We start from the raw sequence: 21,560 nt of genomic DNA, 5'->3' as shown, positions 1-21,560 counted from the left end.
ATGCCTCCCAGCCACTGCCTCCTAAGAGACCCTCTCTTCAGTGCCAGTCTCTTAGGAACTGAAATTGGTGGTCACCGAATCATGTGGTTTCAGAGCAGGGACAATCTTTAGACGTTACCCAGGTGAGGAAACTGAGTCACAGAAAAAGCTGGCGACTTGCCTACTCGTTACCCAGTTCCTCGGTGTTGGAACTGAGATGGGAATACAGACGTCCTGACCCAGCTTCTTATAGCGCATACGCGGTTCCAGAAGGCTCTGCTGACTTTGCAGCCTACAAATGCCAGGACTGGTCTTAGCCAGTTTTTCTGGTTATAATGTTAACCACCTATTCCCTCTTGTCTGGTCCTGCGTGATGGCTATGAAAAGCTGCCCCTCATCCTCTGCGCCTTCTTTCGGTTCCCCCTTCAGTCTATTGTAGGCCACTCCAACAGACTGAGCCCAGGCCCGAATAGAGCAGAATTATCAGCTTCCCAGTTCTCTGTGGTTTGCAGAACCCTGGATCCGGTTGTCTATTTTAGTCTCAGCCTTGAAATGCTGACTCACACTTAGTTGGAGGCCCTATACTGCTGTTTCTTCACCCTTTTTGTTCTGCTCAACCTTCCCTTTATTTGTTCGGCATCTTCTTTTCTCCTTGTTTCTATTCTTGCCTCCCTATCTTTGCCTCCTTTGTAAGTCGTCACTCTCTTGGTCTGCTGGCGCCTGACCTACCCCTGAATCCTACACTCCTATCTCTAGGTGTCCTAGTCGTTGCCATTCACCCAGAACTTTGGGGTGAGCACCTGTTCTAGGCACTGAAGCAGGGAACGAAGGAAGGGTGAGGCCACAGCCTACCTGGAAGAGTCAGGGCACATTTAGTCACTCGAGAACATTTGAAAGCACTCTGTGCCTTTGAATATAGCAAATACACGTGGAAGAGCAGATGGGCCGATCACCATTGATCCGAAAGGAAGGAAGATCCGAAAATAAGGCAAAAAGGATCATGTAAAACTACTCCCACTCAGCTTAGTTTGTGAACTGGTAGAGGTGGCAGGAAATGGAAGAAGCAGCGCAGAAATGTGGTGAAATCCCACTGTGGGTCCCAGAACTTCATTTCCTTTGGAGGGCTCAATTACAAACCAAAAAAAGACACAGGATGAGAATGTAAATTCTGTTTTATTTGTTTTTCTGTATCTGGCTCAAAGGTCTTTCAGAACATTTTTCCCCTGATGGCCTCAAGTCCTACTGTGGATCCAAGCATCACTTAGGAAGGCCTTTGGGTTCAGGAAGATGTTCAGTTGGAGGCAATGACCTGAAGGCAAAGCCAATATGTCTACAGTCAGTAACTTCTGCCCACCTCCCTTCTGTTTTCTTCCAGGGCTCCTGGTTGAGGATGGCCCTACACTGGGTTTCTGGGGGCGTTGCAGGGGAGGGCAGGAAGTAGATTTCAGCTGTGTCAGGACAGTTCAGTGTTAGCGGCACATACCCAGCACTTAGTGGCAAGAGCAGGCCTTGAAATGGTTGTGAATCAGAGATCCTGCCACCAGACTCCAGAGTGTGTTTGAAGGCTGGAGGGCATAGTGGGATGATGGTGAAGCTCCACCATCAAGTCAGTGTAGGTAACGTCTCACCTAACCCTCAGGCATTGTCTGTAGCAAGAGGGAGGTACAACCTCTTGCTAAAAGGTAGAGCGAATCCTCATCATGCCCTGAGCAAGGGCTCATGGGAGAAGATGTTAGGGACTCTTCCCTTGCCCAGGAACACATGGGCCATTCTGCAGCCATGTCTCCCTTTGGCTTTGACTTAGGACAGCACTGATATGTGCCCAGTTGAAGTCTGTGGTTGGCACCGTCTTACCCTAAGCAGTAAACGCGTTGGTGAGGCCTGAGTGGGCACGCAGAGGGGACCTCAGGACGGCAGCATTACTGAGGGGGAGTGTGCCGTGAAGGCAAAGGCAAGGAGTTAACAATGAATGTGGTGAGGAAGATGGCGGCCTCCCTTGTCCAGCTTTTGCTCCCCAACCCAGCAGAGCAGGGGTCTTCAGGAGACCCGGTTTCAACCTGTCATTGGAGGAGACTCACGTTGTTTATCCAGGTGATGTAAGCAGAGACCCGGGTGAAGACTGTGGGCTTCCTGGAGACGTTACAGCCCAGGCTGGACACAAAGCTGGTCACTCCATGGACAGTGTACTTGCCATTCACCGAGCAATGGAGGGGGCCCCCAGAATCACCCTGCAGGGAGGAGAAGGTAGGTCCTAAAACTCCATTTTAAAATCTTTGAACCTGGGGTATCCCGGGTGGCTCAGTGGTTTAGCACCGCCTTCGGCCCAGGGCATGATCCTGGGGACCTGGGATCGAGTCCCACATCGGGCTCCCTGCATGGAGCCTGCTTCTCCCTCTGCCTCTGTCTGTGCCTCTTTCTCTCTGTGTGTTCCTCATGAATAAATAAATAAAAATCTTTTAAAAATTGTTTTAAAAAATAAAATAGAATCTTTGAACCTTTACTTTTGCTTATACCCCCTCTGCATTTCTGCTTGTAAAATCCTGTGCGCTTTTAAAGCTCCAGTTCGAATCCCTCCTTCCTTCATATCCCCACAATCCCGATGAAATCTCTTCTTCTTATCGGAACAACCGCAGTACCTCTTCCTTTCTTTTGCTGCACTCATGTCATGTATTTTGGTTTCATAATTTGTTTCTACCTGCCACGCCTACCTACGAGCTGCTTGAGACAGGAACTGTGTCTTACTGATATGGTTCCTCTCCACAAGGGCAGCATAGAACTTTGGCATCTTAAGCTCAGTAGCTTTTATTGACCTAAATAGAACCTGGGAGTGGGGGGAGTAGGACGTTCTAATGTTTTTTTTCATCTCCAGCATTTAGACCAATGGTTCTCATTAGACTTAGAGTTTAGACACAAGGTGGGTAGTCAACACGTTAAACTAAACTGGGGTAAAGAAAAAAAACTGGGGTGAAGAGGAGAGAAAATGACATATTGGGTAGTGGTTACATGCTCAGGCTAAGAATCAGGAACCTGGGTTTGTAGAATATGACCTTGATACTCTTCCTTACTCAGCTGCCAAGTTGCTAATTCTATAATTCCGGGCAGAAAATTGAAACACAGTTCTTTGGAAAATCTGACCAGCATAAGAGGGAAGACCTAAAGATACTGCCATTGGAGATCCCCTACTGTAACGGCCTCACTAGGTCACTCTACAGACCAGGTCACTGTGGATGAATCCCACTGAAGACTCAGAGCTACTGGTCAGCTTCTTATTACCTCACTCTGAAATAAGAGCAGATGTTCAAGGAGTACCAAACATCTGAAGAAAGCCTCTAACCTAACAGTAAAGCTCAAAACAAAGAGACAAAGAAATAAAAAATGAAGGCAACCAAGATTTGCAGGGAGGAGGAAACAAGCAATAAAAAACTATGATAAATATTGCATCCATGATATGAGAACAGCATGCTATTAAATAGAACATTAAGAAAACAAAAAGAGCCTTTGGAAATTATGACTATCATCTTAGAAATGAAAGATGGGAAGGGTTGGAAGATAAAATAGAATAAACAAAATATAGAGAGACTTAGAAAATAAGAGGACTATATAAGGAAGTAAATAGGTGAATAACAGAAATTCTAGAGAGAGAGTTTAAACATGGAGGGGAGGAAGTCATAACAAATAAACATTTTCAGAACCAAGTTGTGGAGTTTCTAAAATGAGAAACCAAGTCTCTTTCACAACGAATGCAAATAGACCCATACCAAGACACAAAAGACCGGGGTCAAGAGAGGATAAAGTAAGTCCCTTACAAACTGGTGGACAATCCGGGGCTGAATTTGCGATAAGTTGAGTATATAGTATGCAAATTACAAAGAGTTATTAACTCCAGGAAAAACAAAGTTCTGCAGGAAATGAAAAGTAATTTTAGAATAGAATATGGATGAGAGGTCAGGCATGAGAAAAGAGGTACTCTTGCCGTTTGCAAGGACGTGGATGGACCTCGAGGGCAGGATGCTCAGTGAAACAAGTCAGACAGAGAAAGACAGATCCATTGTGATCTCTCTTCCATGCGAAATCTAAACGCAAAACAAAACAAGCTCACAGACACAGAGGACAGATTGGTGGTTGCCAGGGGTGGGGCAGTGGGGGTGGAGAGGTGGAAAAAAAAACTGCTTCCCTTTGTCATGAACTGACTGATTTGCAACATCAAATAGTGTTTAAGACAAGAAAGAGAAATAGAGGGGGACCCGCAATAAAACACACTCACGCTCGTGTGTGTCAAGCATGTCTCTGGAAGAACAGACAGCCAAGAGCAGCTGTTGACTCCATGAAGATATATATAATTCACTTATAATGCTACTTTTGATCACAAAGCACTCTTCCAAAATGTGCCAACTATTAAAAAATGACAACAACAACAACAAAAAAATGACAACAGGCCCAAAATAGCGTCACTTACGCTAAGCCCTTCCAAGACTTAATACCTAACTTAATTGTAGCTTCTGCTTCTCCCAGAAATGTGACCTTTAACCAGCCAACCTGGAATTTCCCTGTCAGCACTAAGAGGGCAATCGGCTGATAGACCTCCTAAAACAAGACATTCTTTGCTAAGAGTTTCCTTTTTCCAATCTCTCTTTGCCTTTAAAAACTTTTTCTACAGCTTAATGAAGCTCCTTTCTATTTTCTAGATTTGATGATATCTGATTTACGAACCGTTGGCGCCACTTTGATCTCTAAATTTATTCAGCTGAATTTTTGTTATTTACCAGATTTGGTGGCAGAGGCCAGACCAAAGGACACTTCTGACAGCTTTGAGGACACCAAGAAACAGGCATGGTGGCATTCTAAGAACACTTGTTTACGGTCTTTCTTACCATTTCCAAGGGCGATGGGTAAGTCCCCTTGTCAATTCCATCATAATGAATTCTCATCAGATCTTTAAAAATGATTTAAGATCATCATCATCTGATCTTAAAAATCAGATCTTTTTAAGTCTTTTATCATTTACGAAAAATTATTGTTTTACTCAGATGATTTTACAAAAGCTTCCTGCAAATGTATTTTATCTTCAGAGAAATTCATGGAAAAGAATCTGACAAGTACTCTAGAATACAGGTTTCTGATACTTTGATACTTTCAGATTGAGCAACAGACCTGGATGAAAATATCCAGAACTAATGAAAAAAATGGATTCAAACGGGACAAATGTTAATTACATGGGCCTGAGTGAATTGAGGAGGATGATTATAATTTGTACGACTTTTTTTTTTTTTTAATTTTATTTATTTATTTACGATAGTCACACAGAGAAAGAGAGAGAGGCAGAGACACAGGCAGAGGGAGAAGCAGGATCCATGCACCGGGAGCCCGATGTGGGATTCGATCCCGGGTCTCCAGGATCGCGCCCTGGGCCAAAGGCAGGCGCCAAACTGCTGCGCCACACAGGGATCCCAGTACGACTTCTTATTTAAAACGTGGCTGGTTCTCTAACGTTTTGCTTTTCCAGATTTCAGTAAACCTTTTATTCCTTTCTCTTCAGCTATCAATAATTTGGTAAGATACATCTTTGTGACCAAAGATGAAATATTTGGTTTTTTTTTTTTTTTTTTTTTTTTTTAAAGATTTTATTTATTTATTCATGATAGTCACACAGAGAGAGACAGAGACACAGGCAGAGGGAGAAGCAGGCTCCATGCACCGGGAGCCCGATGTGGGATTCGATCCCGGGTCTCCAGGATCACGCCCCAGGCCAAAGGCAGGCGCCAAACCGCTGCGCCACCCAGGGATCCCAAATATTTGGTTTTGTGACCAAAGATGAAACATTCAAGAATTCTCCAGTATTCTTTTCATAACAATATACCATCAACCCTTGACTAACATGGGGAGTTAGGGACACTGACTGCCCCTTCCTGCATAGTAAAAAAATTCCCGTATAATCTTTTACTCCTCAAAAATGTAACCACTGGGAGCCTACTACTGACCAGAAGCTTTACTGATAATAGAAAGTTGCTTAGGGCAGCCAGGGTGGCTCAGCAGTTTAGCGCCTGCCTTCAGCTCAGGGTGTGATCCTGGAGTTCCGGGATCGAATCCCACGTCCGGCTCCCTGCATGGAGGCTGCTTCTCCCTCTGCCTGGGTTTCTGCCTCTCTCTCTCTCTCTCTCTCATGAATAAATAAATAAATAAAATTTAAAAAGTTGCTTAAAACGTATTTCATATGTGTTCTATACTGTATTCTTACAGTAAAGTAACGTAGATAAAAGAAAATGTTATTTAAAAATCATAAGGAAGAGGGACACCTGGGTGGCTCAGCGGTTGAGCATCTGCCTTTGGCCCAGGGAGTGATCCTGGAGACCCGGGATCGAGTCCCACGTCGGGCTCCCTGCATGGAGCCTGCTTCTCCCTCTGCCTGTGTCTCTGCCTCTCTCTCTGTGTCTCTCATGAATAAATAAATAAAATCTTAAAAAAATTAAAAAATTAAAATCATAAGAAAGAGAAAATACAGTTATTCTGTATTTATTGAAAAAAACAAATCCACATATAAGCAGACCCACACAGTTCAAACCCATGCTGTTCCAGGGTAACCATAGTTCATTATTTACATAAGTTCCATGAAAATCTGATCTCTTTGTAACAAGACACAATTGGAAACATTGGTTATATGACCAAAGTTCTGATTAGAATATCATATTTGAGAAGGTTGTGCATAAACTCAGATATGACCAGACAGTTTTAAGGAACTAAAGTTGACTTTACAGAGCCAATAAAACCTCATGGAAAAATTGACCTGGTACTTTGCTTACAAGGGTCCAGACGGGGGTAATCCCTGTCTTAAAAAGAGCTTATGTCAAAACGAATAATATTAGTTAATTGGATTTAAATAAAGTAAAATAAAAATGTTTAAAAAAGAGCTTATGTGGTCGATCACTATTCTTGCTGCACTTATGTAAATAATCAGGCAAAGTTTAATGCAAACAAATTAACAATAAAAAATGAAGGTAATTGTAGAGAGAAGAAATTATGTTTACACTTCATCTGTATTAGATTCTAATCCTATTAATTGTCTTTGAGGTTCAATTATATACCTGTAAATTGGACTGGATCCTGAATTCTTTTAGTATCTTAAAAAATCTGTGATTTCAATTTCTTTTTTTTTAATTTTAAAAAGATTTTATTTATTTATTTATTTGAGAGAGAGAAAGAGAGAGAGAGAGGCATGAGCAGGGAAGAGGGGCAGAGGGAGAGGGAGAAGCAGACTCCCTGCCGAGCAGGGAGCCCCATGTGGGGCTTGATCCCAAGACTCTGAGATCATGACCCAAGCTGAAGGTAGATGCTCAACCAACTGAGCCACCCACCCAGGTGCCCCTGTGATTTCAATTTCAAAATATTGAAACTACTGCTTCCAATTTTCTCTCGCCCTTCTGATTTGGAATCACTAAGAACAAAGACTGCCCTTGAATCTCCTTGGAAGGGACTACACCAAGTCCTCCTCACCACCCAGATGGCAGCCAGACTCCAGGGACTTAAACCTTGGATCTCATAGCTGGAGAAGGCTCCATCCGACATTTGGTCCCACACAAGTGTCACAGACTTCCCAATCAAAGTGACTAAGTAGCAGACATCCAGGTAGACTGCTTCTTCCCCATAGGCCAGATCAAGACTTCATACTTCAGGATCCCCGGGTGGCTCAGTGGTTAAGCGCCTACCTTCAGCCAGGGGCGTGATCCTGGAGACCCGGGATCAAATCCCACGTCAGGCTCCCTGCATGGAGCCTGCTTCTCCCTCTGCCCGTGTCTCTGCCTCTCTCTCTCTGTCTCTCTGTCTCTCTCTCTGTCTCTCTCATGAATAAATAAACAAAATCTTAAAAAAAAAGAGAGAGAGAGAGACTTCATACTTCAGCTAAATATGAAGCCTGACCCCTGGCTTGAATGGGCAAATGTAACAATCCCTGAGAATGAATCCACTGACAGTGCCACCTTATTGAGACGTGGTTTGTGTCCCGAGAGGGTTTATCTTTGTCTGTGGTGGTTATCACTCTCCTTGGGCCTACAGAGGACAGGATAGCTGGCACACAGCCAGGGAGTGCCTTTTAGGTTATCCAAGTCTGCCTCCAGCTTTCTGCAAATGAACGGAGACACTTCACTGTACAACTCCCCTGGATTTACATCATCGAGTTAGAGGAAGAATTGAGTTAGAAGGGAATCATCGAGTTAGAAAGGAATCATTCATGACTCAGGATTCACTTCCTTTGGCAGGGCCACACTTCCCTGGTTAGGAGTAGAGTAAATGTACATCAGAATATGATCAGAAACCTCTCTGTAACTCTTGAAGATATTGTAGAATCTGTTGCCAAGACAATAGCTGCCCAACAAAGACCCTTAGACTCTCTGGCAAAAGTTGTTCTCTATGATTGGATAGTCCTTAATTATCTTTAGCTGAGTGAGGGGATGTCTGTGTTGTGGCCAACACCACTTGATCCACCTGGAATAATCCACTCCAGATAATCCTCCTCCAGATCCACTTCTGGAGGAGTTGAAACTCAGTTATGTAAGATCACTGAGCAAGCCACTTGGCTTAAAAGGGTGACTCCTACAATGGGGTCCTCAACACCCAAATGGATCAAAATCAAATAAGTCAAAGAAAGACTCCATTGTAGGGTTAATCCTGCTAATAGTAATCATAAGAGTCTCCCTGGTCCATTGTTATCCTCTCAAAAGCTTCAAATGCATGTTCATTTGAAGCCACTAACCACGAAGCAAATGCTCTCTCCAAAGCGGGGGCACCAAAAAAAGGAATAAAGAGAATGAACAGCTTAAAGGTTGTGAACCCGAAGTCATGTGGCCTGTGAACAGCGCAGGGGCCAAGCAAAGAACCATCATGACCTCTGAATACTGCACAAAACAAAATTTCACAAAAAGCTGTGACAACTGCAGAGCAGTAGCTGAGAGTGGCACTAATGCCTTACATTTTGACCATACCTCTCAGTTAGCCTGAGGATCTGATAATCAAAAGCGGGGGATTTTTTTTAAAGGAGAAACAAGTTTTTTTTTTTTTTTTTTAAGATTTACTTACTCATTTCAGAGAGAAACAAAGAGTACAAGTGGCAGAGGGAGAGAGAGAGAATTTCAAGTGGACTCAGAGTCCCACACGGGGCTCGACCTGGTGACCTCAAGATCAAAACTACGTGATCACGATCTGAACCTAAACCAAGAGCCGGTCGCCCAAGTGACTGCACCACCCAGGTGCCCCTCTTCCACCCAAATACTAATAGGGGTCTGAGAGGATTCCTGGGTGAGAGGAATGGAAGGTAATTAAATTATATATAATACTAATGTCTTCTGCTAATTGAACTGAAGAGATACAGGGGCGCCTGGGTGGCTCAGTGGTTGAGCATCTGCCTTCGGCTCAGGTCCTGATCTCAGGGTCCTGGGATTGAGCCCTGTGTTGGGCTCCCTGCTCAGCAGGGAGTCTGCTCTTCCCTCTGCCCTTCCTCCACTTGTGCTTACTCTCTCTCTCACTCACTCTCTTTCAAATAAATAAATAAAATCTTTTTAAAAAACAGAGCGAATCCTATATTCACTTAGTCATTTGCGTGGTCTCCAACCTCCTCTATCAGTAACACTTTGGAGGCCAATCATTGTCCCACTCACTTTAATTAATCCAGACTCCTACTACCCTTGTTCCTTCATTTTCAGCAAACTGACGCCTAGGTTAGAAGTAAATAGGGGATCCCTGAGTGGCACAGTGGTTTAGTGCCTGCCTTTAGCCCAGGGTGCGATCCTGGAGACCCAGGATCGAGTCCCACATCGGGCTCCTGGTGCATGGAGCCTGCTTCTCCCTCCCTCTCTCTCTCTCTGTGTGACTATCATAAATAAATTAAAAAAAAAAAAAAAAGAAGTAAATAGAAAAAAAATAACGCGGAACACCTGCCATCCTCCAGCCACCAGCCCACACACTCTCATAGCCACGCAGTCTGGTGTCCCTCGTCCTGTGCCGGCTTCACCTGTGCTCTTGCTTCCACCTCTCCTCCTCCTCTGGGGTCTTGTCCTTCCACTATTTCCTCTCTCTGGCTCTACACATCTTTTCTTCTCTGCCTGTTAACATACTCAATTTTAACCTACTGCATTCACCTCCTCCATGACCTGTCATCCTCCTTAACGCTACCAGACTTTTTTGTGCGTGTGTCCCTTTCCTTCATCCAAGATTCTTGGAGGAGCATTCTCCATTCCTTACTATGTTTCTCATGGTCTCTTCATTCACCTTCAATAAAGCTTCTCCCTCCTCTTCTCTACTGACACGGTCTTGCAGTGACCCACCAGCTGTCCGGTAGGCACGTCCAGTTGCCTACCATGGCTCCTGGATGCACTGTATGACACACCGTGTTCCCTGAGATTCTAGAAAACCCTTATTCTCTCGAATCCCTTCTTAAGTCTTACAGGTTCTTTGTCCTCCACCAATCCCTGAAGCACTCAAGTATTCCTGTTATCACAGTTCTTTCCTCAACTTCCCGTTCTTTTCTCATTCTACAACTTTTCGCCAGTGGGATGGGGGTGGGTGGAGAGTCGGGGGTGGAAATCTTCCGCTGTATATGGAGCCCGGCTCTCTCCCCGAGCTCGACTTCTTATATCGAATTGCTTACTGGGCAACTTAGCTGAATATCCCCCCGGGATTTCAGACTCGACTTGTTCAGAACCAAACTCATCACCTTCTCTCCCAAGTCCTTTAAACCTTCTCTCACTGAAGGCAGCAACCCCCTCCCCAAATCACCTAAACCAGATGCCTAAAAGTCACTCCAGATCCTCCTCCTTTTTCCTCTTCTCTACTACCCTAGTTCAAGTCCTCAAATCTATTGCCTAGAGGATTACAGTGGTCTCCTAATCTGTCCCTCAGCCAACCTTACCCTCTTCAAAGACATGCGTACCTTGTCATCAGACAAGGCTTCTAGAAGGCAAATCTGATCATGCCATTCTCCTGTTCATAACTCATCAATGGTTTCCCAGTGCCAAAGAGATAAAGTTCATGCCCCTAAACTATGATGGAGGTCCAGCGCAGGCTGCCCCCAAATATGCCACTTTGGGATATTGACTATTTTGAATTAAAGTTACTTAAGGGGCACCTAGGTGGCTCAGTCAGGGAAGCCTCTGCCTTTGGCTCAGGTCATGATCCCAGGGTCCTGGGATCGAGCCCCTATTCAGCAGGGAGCCTGTGTCTGCCTCTACCTGCCACTCCCCCTGCTTGTGCTCTCTCTCTGTCAAATAAAAAAATAAAATCTTAAAAAAAAACAAACAAACCCAAGAGACATAATTTAAAAAAATAAAGTTACTGAAGAACAGACAGTGTAAGAAGGACATTTTAAACCTACTTTGGGGATCCCTGGGTGGCTCAGCGGTTTAGCGCCTGCCTTCGGCCCAGGGCGTGGTCCTGGAGTCCCGAGGTCAAGTCCCACATCGGGCTCCCCGCATGGAGCCTGCTTCTCCCTCTGCCTGTGTCTCTGCCTCTCTCTCTGTGTCTCTCATGAATAAATAAATAAAAATCTTTAAAAAAAAAAACCCTACTTTGTTCCTCTGAAAGCAGAAAATAAATTTGCCATGTGCCAGGAGGTAAGGAGACATCCTTATCAGTAGAGATGGGAATTTAGGGCTTATAACACACTCTGTTACTTTACCCTGTAGCTTCTTCACTAATTTACCCCAAGCCCAAACTTCTTTGTCCTGTCAATTCTTCATACATTTATTATTTCTTTGTCTAAAAGGTCTTTGTCTTTGAGTCTCATATTTTTATGAGCTTCTGCACAAATGAAATTAAATTTTTCTCCTGTTAATCTGTCTTACGTCAATTTAATTATTAGATGGGCCAAAGAACCTAGAAATGAAGAAGGGAAAAATTTTCTTCCCCTGCACATGGCACTTGAGGCTCTAAGTCAAGAGACTCCTGCTTGCCTCTAGCATCATCTCCTGCCATTCCCTGGTATGGCAATAGTTTATATTCTAGTCTAGGATCAGCATACTTTTTCTATAAAGGGCCAAATGGTAAATATTTTAGATTTTTCAGGCTATGGAGTCTCTGTCACAACTATTCAACCTTCCGAAGCTCTGAAAGTAGCCATAAACAATACATAAATAAGCAAGTATGACTGTACTTATTCCAATTAAATGTGTTTTTAAAAAAGATTTATTTATTTATTTGAGAGAGAGCACAAGCATGGGAGTGGCAGGGAGAGGGAGAAGGAGAAGTAGGCTCTCTGCTGAGCTGGGAGCCCGACGCGGGGCTCAATCCCAGGATGCTGGGATCATGACCTGAGCTGAAGACAGACTCTTAACCATCTGAGCCACCCAAGTGCCCCTCCAATTAAACGCTTTTTAATGAACCTTGGAATTTAAAATTTTCACGTGTCATGACATCATTCTTTTAAAACTTATTCTCAAGCATTTAAAAATGTAAAAACGAGGGCACCTGGGTGGCAGAGTTGGTTAAGCAGCAGACTCTTGGTTTCGACTCAGGTTGTAATCTCAGGGTAGTATCAGGCCCGGCATCGGGCTCCTCACTAAGTGCAGAGTTTGCTTGAGATTCTCTTTCACTCTCTCTCTCTGCCTCTCCTTCTTGTATGATCTCTCTCTCTCTCTCAAAATAAATAAATCTTCAAAAAATCTTTAAAAAATAAGATATAAAAACCATTCTTAGGGGATCCCTGGGTGGCTCAGTGGTTTAGTGCCTGCCTTTGACTCAGGGTGCGGTCCTGGAGTCCCGGAATCGAGTCCTGCGTCGGGCTCCCTGCATGGAGCCTGCTTCTCCCTCTGCCTCTCTCTCTCTCTCTCTCTATCATGAATAAATAAATAAATAAATAAATAAATAAATAAATCTTGAAAAAAAAATCTTAGCTCATAGGCTACAGAGAAACAGGCAGCAAACTGGATTTGGGGGTTTCTGGGCTCTGACCTCTGCTCTAGTTGTAGGGAATGCCCTGCAATTCTCAAAATGTTCTAGATGGTTTCTTGGCCCATGCCCTCATTCATGTTGTTCTCTCTGAATAGCTTTTCTCCTTTTTGCCTGGATTCTCCTATTTAACCATCAGGACTCACTACAGACTCTGCTTTCTTGGGGAAGGCAAGTCTTTTCTGACCATGAGAGATACCGGTAAGTGCCTATGTTTTAGGTTCCTATATTGCCCTATGCATATTTTTTTAAATAACACTTTCCCACGTTGTATAATAATATCCTATCATATGTCTGCTCCTGCCATTCTTCCACTAAACACTTGGTTTGAGTCATCTTTGTATCCCTAACACTTAGCACAGTGCCTTTAATAGGTAATCGAGAACATCTGTTGAATTGTATTAAGAAATCTGTAGGATGGTATATTGCTGATTGCTCTCGTCTAAATGGAAGAAGGTTCTGTTTATCATATATATAAATGATGTAACACTATTCTCTGTTCTTTCCCTTGCCATAGTCACCTGTATATACGCCTGGAAATGCTACTGAGGTAAAGGGGTAGTGGTGGAGGAGCTACAAGAAAAGCTGAGGTTGATGGGAGGAGAGCTTCTTTGTACACAATTACAACCACCACTCTGGGCCGTGAAAGGCCTAGGTGGCTAACAGCTTCTAAAGAACACGCACATACATCAACACACCAGTGTGGGGCCACGCACAAGCTTTTGAGGTCAGGACATGGGGCAGGATGAATTTTAGGGTTCCTTTCAACTTTGAGATGCTGTGAGTAGAGAGTTACTGGCACAGACTCATTCTCACTCAGACCCCAGAGTAGAAAGTCAAGTCTGTGCATGGGGGTGGGCGTAGGTGTGGAAAAGGGAGTGAGGAAAAAGGTGGGTGGTGGGAGGCAGAGGGGGAAGGACCTCGGATGGGATTTCTGCCCCTTCCCGCGTGCGTTCACCTGGCATCCAGAGCGAATTCCGTCTCCTCCAGCGCACACCATGGATTTCTTCACGATGGAGCCCCAGTAGGAGGAGCTGGAGCAGATGGCGTAGTCCACGGTGGGCAGGTACGCCTGCTGCAGAACCTGGGCCAGCTGCCCATTGGCTAACAGGACACACAGAGTTGGAGGTCAGGCCCAGATGCTCTCCAGGGGAGAAACCTTCCACAACCTGCCAAACCTTCCCAAGCTCTGATGAAAGCTCCTGTCTCTGCCCATTGCGTGCCACAGATCCTCCCCCTTCCCCCTCTTTATATGGAAGCTACAGGCCTCTTCCTTCAGGGGTCATCCCCTATCACTGTTCCCAAGCTCCAAACCACCAAGCTCTAATCTCCTACTCCTGCTTTAAAAAAAAAAAAAAATGTTGTTAAAGCAACTCTAATGGTCTTATTTGTTGATAACTCTCCCGCCTTCACCTTACACTGCGAACCGCATGAAGCCGACCTGGGACTGCACACCCTTATTTTCATGTCATAAGAGCTCGGTGCAGTTTTCCTTTATCTGGCTCTTTGGACTTTCCAAAGCCTTTGAAACACGAATTATTTCTCTGTATCCTTACAACAGCCCTTTCCTGTTACAGGTCAGGAGGTTGAGCCATTATAACATTAAGTGAACTGAGAGGAGCTGCGTTGGAGGGGTGTCTCTCTCTCAGCTCCAGGTTTTCCCAGTAGACTGGCTGCTCACGGCAAGGCCTGGCCTCACCTCCAGAGCCCCAGTACTGCCTCCTGGCCCACAGGCTTCTGTGTTGGGCTGACTTAGCCATCTCTGCTCATAGCCCTCCTACCTTTCCGTGTTGTCTAGATGGCATTCCCTACCAGAAGTCTTCCCATGATGATCAGAAGAGGGCTGAGGCCACTTCTGCCTTCATTTCTCTGGACCTACGGCTGCCTCTGGTTCCTTCACTCCAACCCACAGCCCAGCGACTCTCTATGGAGGTAGCATGATGGTGGCATGACCACCAAAGCGGGAGCCAGGACGTGTGGGGCCTGGCCCCAGCTAACTAGCTACTAACTGGTCAACGTGATCTTACACAAGGCCCTTAATTTTGTTGGGCCTTAGTTTCCTCATGTACAAAATGACAGGCGGGGGTGCCTGGGTGGCTCAGTCACTTAAGCACCCGACTCTTCATTTCATCTCAGGTCGTGATCTCAGCGTCGTAACATCGAGTCCCCTGTGGGGCTCCACGGTCAGCACGGAGCCTGCTTGAGATTCTTTCCTTCTCCTTCTGCCCTCCCTGTCACGCTTGCTCGCTCTCTCTTTCTCAAATAAATAAATAAATAAATCTTTTAAAAATAAAATAACGAGTACAAAATATTATCTGAGATAAGGTTTTTGGGTTTGTTTTTTCTTTTTTGTGGCTTTTTTGGTTGTTTTTTAGTTATGAGTCTATGACTCTCCGACTTGACCATTCCATGGCCCGTACTTGGCTTCATTTCACGCACCAGTTATTTTATCTCTGGTTCCTTATTTCTGGCTATGAACACCTAGGACCACAGAAGAGTGTGCCCCGGAAGCTCAGCTGCCTACTCAAGATCCCAGCGGTGGATGGTGCCAGTGTAGGTGACTTACTCTTGGTCAGGCCCCAGCCTGTGATGTAGCAGGGACTGTTGTTGGCCAGGATGGCTCCCTCCTGCGGCAGGACACCCAGCTGGACATAGCTGTTGAGGGTAACTTTCTGGGCCAGGCGCAGCAGGGCAATGTCATAGCTGTGGGAGGAAAGGAGCCAGCTCAGACCTTCCTACAGGTCAGCCTAGGGGCAGGCCCTCACTGAGCCTTTGTGACACCGCAGCATTAGAACTAACCGCTTTCGGGGTGCCTGGGTGGCTCAGGCAGTGGAGCCTCCGACTCTTGATTTTGGCTCAGGTCATGATCTCAGGATTATGGAGGGGAGCACTTGCCAGACTTTCTCTTCCTCTCTTTCCCCCTCCTCATGCTCTCTCTCTAAAACAAATAAGTTGGGGTGCCTGGGTGGGTTAGTGGTCAGAGCGTCTGCCTTCGGCTCAGGGTGTAATCCTGGGGTCCCGGGATCGAGTCCCGCATCCGGCTCCCTGCTTGGAGCCTGCTTCTCCCTCTGCCTGTGTCTCTGCCTCTCTCTCTTTGTGTCTCATGAATAAATAAATAAAATCTTAAAAAAATAAAATAAATAAAATAAAGAAGTCAATCTTTAAAGGGAAGAAAAAAGAAAAGAAGAAAAAATTACTAAAAAAAACCCCCCAACATTCATGACTTTGCAGGAGGAGGGGTAGGACTTGCGGGGCTCCAACTGGAGTTGGGTTGTAGGGCATTCCTTGTTTAGCAGCAGCACCTGCTGGTGGGGTCTTGGTATCGCAGTTTTGCCGTGACCTTTGCCACCCAGGGGAGGGGAGCTTACATCTTCCAGTTATTGGGGGTGGGGGTGGGGGTGGGAGCCAGAAAAGAGCAGAGTGGCATGATCTTGGTAGCAGAGAAGAATTCTCAGAGAAGAAAGATGTAAAATGCTGCGTGGTCGGAAAGCTCTGCAGAAATATCCCAGTCACTTGGACCCCCCCGGCCCCCACACTCTAGAGAACCATGATTTTAACTACCATTTAACACCTTTCCTTTTCAAAGGTGTTCAGCACAGTCTTGCAGTTTTCTCGTATAAGATTAATTTTTAGAAACTTATTTTTGCTGGCGTGGTCTACTCCGTAAGACGCATAATAAACAGCAGCACACACGGAAACACCCAACTCTGCAGAGGAGGAGCTCCAGGTAACCCAGATCATGCAGGCCAGCCTAGATGAAACAAATCCCTCGGACCTTCAAAAATTCTCAAGCCTCCCCAAACCTGAATTCTCCGAGGCCTTCTGAATGAACACGAGGGACGCCAAGGCCGTGTTGGCGGCCAGTCAGCCCCTCTCCCTCCCCGCCCAAGGCCAGCCCAGCCTTGGCCTACCCGGCAGACACGTCATTGCTGTTCCAGTACGGATGCACCACAATCTTCTGCACACTCGCGGACTGCTCGGTGCCGTCGTTCTGGCTCAGGTTGTGCTCTCCGACCACCACGCGGAAGGTCATTGTTCTGGAGTGACGGAAGGAAAGGAAATCCTGGATGACTCAGGGGGTCTTTCCCCCTAGAGGAAAGCTGGGAAACCATCTCAGGTCCGGTCTGCAGGACGGGGAGCCTTCTTCTCCGGCCTGGGCAGAGAGCAGACCAAAGAGCCCGGAAGGGGAGGAGGTCACAGGCCCTCTCATCCTCCAATTTATTCACAAGCGAGGGTGACAAAAACTGCCATCGACCTCATTGCCCAGTTTATTAAGCGGAACATCATAGACTGAATATCTCGTGACCTGGGGGAGGTGCGGTGAGCCTAAGTGAAATAACTGCTCTCAGCCCACGAGGGATTTGGAGGGAGGTTATAAACCAGTAGTTCTTAAAGCTTGAGCCCTGGACCAGCAGCAGCGGCGTGACCTGGAAGCTTGTTAGAAATGCAGATGACCAGGCTTCAACCTGAACCTACCCCGTGCGAAGCTCTGCTGCCCAGGACCCAGCAAGGACCCTGTGCCTTGCGGGTGATGCTGGTTCATGCTCAGATTTGAGAACGATTGTTCAAGACCGTGGAAGAGATGGTTACCAGCCAGTCATTGACCAGCCACTGAAACATTCGCCTGGTCAGAAATCCTCGCGGTAACTCTACGAAGTAGGTGTTACTACCCCGCGTTAGAAAGAAGAGAGTGAGGGCTTAGAGAAGCTAAGGGACTCGTCCAAGGTCACTAAGGTAGAAGAAGGTAGAATGGGATTTGAATCTCAGCTTGCCTGCTGCCCAAATCTCTACTTTTCATTATATTCTGCTACCTCCCCCCAGGCCCCCCAGTGCTCAAAGTCCCGCCCCACGTGCTCAGAGATACATATCCCTCCAGAAGGGCCAGACGTCCCCCCTTCCAGGGGCTCAGCAAAGCTGCTTTTTGTTTTTCCCACCTGTCCACGCAGTGAGCAGCTGTCATCACCCAGTTCTGTCTGATGAGGGTCCCTCCGCAGGTGTGATACCATTTGCCCCCGGACAGGTACTGGAGGGAGATCTAGAAGGGGAGGAGACAAAAGAGAGAGAGAGGCTGGTGTTTCTTAAAAAAGGCTTTGCCCCACACTACCTGTTACACTTCACTCCCTGCCCTCCTTCAGAACAGTCTCCAGCTCCGTGGGCTAGACGTGGCCCGTGGGTTTCATCCGACCTGTCAGTTGGTACTGAGTGGTTGCTAGTGGCTCCGGGAGTGGTGGCGAGGAGGGCTGGCAGCTGGGCCTGGGGCGGCAGGAAGGAGCGCTCCCCTGGCGGGGATGTTTGCCGGGGAGACGTGGCCATGGGTGGCTCCGTCACCCAAGCCCACAGGCTTAGGCCTCCTGAGCTCCCCTTCCGAGGTCTTTAAGACACACCCTGTCCCCCCGACTTTAGGGCACACTCCAAACTACCCCTGGAATATCCATTCTCATCAGTTCGCAGCTTCTTCAGCACCTCCTATTCCACAATAGCTCTGCCTCTGAAGACTGGGGTGCAAGCGTTTGTGAATGGCATTTCATTCTCATTGTAGCGACCCCTCTGAGTTGGGTGACCATTCCCCGGTTCATTTGCCAGTTTTACACCCTTAGAATTGCTTAAAGCACAGCCTGGCTGCCCTGTTGCAAAAGTAGAAACTCTAAATCGCCAACCAAAGAAGCAACATGCTCTACTTGGGGTTGGGGGTGTGTTCGAAGGCCGAGGCTCACTGTGTGGAGTGGTGTGTGTGGGTGTGGGGGGGTCTGAGGTGTGGGTCCGGCGCTCAGTCCTGCTAGTGTGGCACAAGTGGGGTCTCTGCGAACGTAAACGTGGTTTGTGTTTGGGCACGTGCCTGGGACAATGAGTGTGGTTGGTGTTCACATCCCCTCCTGCAAACCTTTTGCATGCCTTTGCCACCTAAGCCTGGTCCCGTTCGTCTTTTTTTTTTTTTTTTTAATTTTTTTATTTATTTATGATAGTCACAGAGAGAGAGAGAGAGAGAGAGAGAGAGAGGCAGAGACACAGGCAGAGGGAGAAGCAGGCTCCATGCACCGGGAGCCTGACGTGGGATTCGATCCCGGGTCTCCAGGATCGCGCCCTGGGCCAAAGGCAGGCGCTAAACCGCTGCGCCACTCAGGGATCCCCCCGTTCGTCTTTTAAATCTAGAATCCGGACAGTCGGAGAGCTTCTTGTTGGTAAGGACGGACACAGGCGCACATCGTGTCGTGCAGCCCAGCACAGAGGCGACACGGCCCTGCTAGGAGTCTGGAGCTGGGAAGGACACCCACCTGAGAGGGCCAGGAGTTCCTCCGGGCCTCAGTCCCTCCAACTACCCGGGCATTGGTTTCTGGAACGTCCTGGGTGCTGCGTCCTTTGTGGGGCAGAAGAAAAGTGAGTGATGACTAAGCATGGGGTCAGCTCAGGGTGGGGGGCAGGGTGGCAGTTTGCTTTGTCTGCAAATTCACGTTCCTCCCTAGCAAATGAGGGGCCCAGCTGAGAGTTATGAGCCCCTTTGGAAAACAGGGGAGTCCGCGTGACTTCAGCCCTCCCCGGGGTCCTCCGCAGTCGGGCGTGCTATAAAGGGACCCATCCCACAGGGGCTCCCGGTGGCCTCAGCCTTGCTGGGGTCATCCCACGGCCCGAGGCGACCTCCCCCCACCCCTCTACCCACACATCCAGGGCCTTGGCCGGGTTCTCCAGGGGCAGGGACAGCAGTGCGCATCCCGCTCAGGCACCTGCTGAGCATGTCTTCCTGTCACTGAGGGTGGTGAGAAAGCCCAGGCCCCGTGAAAGAGGCTCCTCTGCCCTATGGCCCAAGTCCTGCCAACCAGGGGGTCCTGCACGAAGAGTCGCCCTGACTGTCCCTATCATGGGCTCCAGGAGGATAATAAGGTTTTGGCGAGTGATCCATCCTGCCCTGGGACAGGGAACAGGCCTGGGTCTAAGGAGAGCTTTGACCCTCCTGTCCAAATGCTCCTCCTTAAAGAACTCAGGCCAGATGACCCACTTACCATAAAGGACCAGGGTGCTGAACACCAGGAAGCGGAGCATGTTGCCAGCTGAGTAGACCACTGCCCCCTCGCCATGAATTGCCATGCACCAAGCCCTCTTTATATTCCTCTTATCAGCAGCTTTGCTGACCTCCTTGCTGCCAGCTGGCAGGGCTGCGGATGGAAGGCGGGAAAATCACAGGTGACATGGAAATACAAATGAAAAGATTTATTTTCAAGTAAACTAATTTGTCTGTTGTTCAAAGACAGAACAAGGTCAGGTTAGGGCTGAATTAATCATCTGCTTTCAGTTGAAAAGCATCCAATAAACTCTTTTTCAGAAATCAGAAGGAAGGGTGCCTGGGTGGCTCAGCGGTTGAGCGTCTGCCTTCGGCCCAGGGCATGATCCCGGGGTCTTGGGATCGAGTCCCGCATCCTGCTTCTCCCTCTGCCTGTGTCTCTGCCTCTCTCTCTTTGTGTCTCACATGAATAAATAAAATCTTTAAAAAAAAAAAAAGAAAGAAAGAAATCAGAGCGGGGACCAGGACTGGCCTTTTCCTCAGGTGCTTCCCTTAAGGACGGTCACTGTCTTACTGTCCCCAGGGACACTCTAAGTGCAGAGGTACATTCCATGCTCTAGGAGGGAGGCAAGGGGTAGGTGTGTGGGGCGGGGAAGAGTGTTTAGCAAGCAGGGAGGTGGGACATGCCCCCAGGACGCAGACAGAGGTGTAAATGCAGGGGACAAAGCCAAGTGATAGGGTGGAGAGAATCCTGGTGGAGGGAGGTACTAAGAAACAGGCTTGGGGAGGCTCAGCTGGAGACCCAAGAACAGCTCCCAGAGAGGGAGAATGTGAGGTGGGTGAGGTGGGGGGGCTCCCAGGAGAGGGATAGTCTAAGGGCTGTGAACATGGAGGCCCAGGGGGACACATGTCCTGCAGAAGAGGGAAGGCTCTGCCCATCAAGGTCAGAAGAGGAGGAAGGAGGGACGGGCAGGTGGGCAGAGGACCCGGAGACAGGCCCATGAATGAAGCTGTGATTTAGGCGGAAAGAAGTCAGGAAGCCTGGAGGGAGGCAGGAAAGTCACCTGGTTCACCTGGGGGCCTCTGGGGCCTAGATACTTTCCAGAATTCAAGTTCTGTGTCTGCAGATGATGGAGAGGCTGGAAAAGGCTGTTGGAAGGAGTCTGCACTCTGTCATTGAGCTGTCCCGGGGCATCCCAGGATGGCGCTCAGGTCCCCTGGGGGGGCCTCTTTCCAGTCCAATCCCCAACTTTCTAACAGAAGTAGATGGGGAAGAGGGCTGAGCTTGGCCGGGGAGCGAGGGCCTCTTTTGTCATCCTTCCCTCCCCCCTCCCTACCTGCTCTGGCCTTAAGGAGACAGCTCTGGCCCTAGGACAAGGAGCCCAAGGGAGGGTTTAGGGCCACCTAAAGGTTACCCCTCCCCATCATATACTCCAAAGTGAGCCTCTAAGGGCAGGGTCAATATCATATCAACCCCTGCACCTTTGGCCTCGCTAGGAGGAGTCCAATCTGTATTTACATAAAAACCAAACTCCTTAGGAGGACACCTAGGGCCCTCACAGCCACACCTAGCCTGCATGTGGTGGGCCTGGGCTCCCGTGCTGCTCAGACTCTTCTATTCTCACCCTTAGGGTTAGACATTGTGGGGGTTTGGTTTAAA

The 21,560-nt window shown here is 47.5% G+C and overlaps 1 protein-coding gene and 1 long non-coding RNA gene across 3 annotated transcripts in view; one reads left to right on the top strand and one right to left on the bottom strand.

Moving 5' to 3' along the window:
• Positions 1–14,279, top strand: part of LOC140617077 (uncharacterized) — a 30,053-nt gene extending 15,774 nt beyond the window's left edge. Inside the window, exons 4-9 of one of the 2 annotated variants that reach the window (XR_012017328.1) lie at positions 2,071–2,223; positions 4,746–4,868; positions 9,055–9,280; positions 13,005–13,107; positions 13,424–13,456; positions 13,897–14,279. This is a non-coding gene — a long non-coding RNA (uncharacterized lncRNA). The remainder of the gene's footprint in view (positions 1–2,070; positions 2,224–4,745; positions 4,869–9,054; positions 9,281–13,004; positions 13,108–13,423; positions 13,457–13,896) is intronic. The other variant, XR_012017329.1, reaches the window with a different exon arrangement.
• Positions 1,134–20,062, bottom strand: CELA1 (chymotrypsin like elastase 1). Its single transcript, XM_072797873.1, has 8 exons — positions 19,902–20,062; positions 19,179–19,261; positions 17,841–17,941; positions 16,818–16,943; positions 15,473–15,609; positions 13,865–14,010; positions 2,058–2,207; positions 1,134–1,288 (listed from the first exon to the last, which is right to left on the bottom strand). Exons 1-8 carry the CDS (start codon positions 19,984–19,986, stop codon positions 1,271–1,273), a joined length of 846 nt encoding a protein of 281 aa, XP_072653974.1. The 5' UTR covers positions 19,987–20,062; the 3' UTR covers positions 1,134–1,270.
• Positions 20,063–21,560: the final 1,498 nt, after the last annotated feature.

The sequence above is a fragment of the Canis lupus genome, chromosome 25 (genome assembly GCF_048164855.1).
Source record: "Canis lupus baileyi chromosome 25, mCanLup2.hap1, whole genome shotgun sequence".
NCBI classification, from domain to species: domain Eukaryota; kingdom Metazoa; phylum Chordata; class Mammalia; order Carnivora; family Canidae; genus Canis; species Canis lupus.
This window is presented reverse-complemented; position numbering and strand designations above follow the sequence as displayed.

Bases quoted from the DNA above. Each gene is read 5' to 3' on its own strand.
- CELA1 (XM_072797873.1), bottom strand. From the start codon at position 19,986: ATGGCAATTCATGGCGAGGGGGCAGTGGTCTACTCAGCTGGCAACATG. The intron at 17,942-19,178 runs GTGGGTGTCCTT...CTCCCCTTCTAG, and splicing joins GGAACTCCTGGCCCTCTCAG to ATCTCCCTCCAGTACCTGTC. The intron at 15,610-16,817 runs GTAGGCCAAGGC...TTCCTCCCACAG, and splicing joins AGCAATGACGTGTCTGCCGG to CTATGACATTGCCCTGCTGC.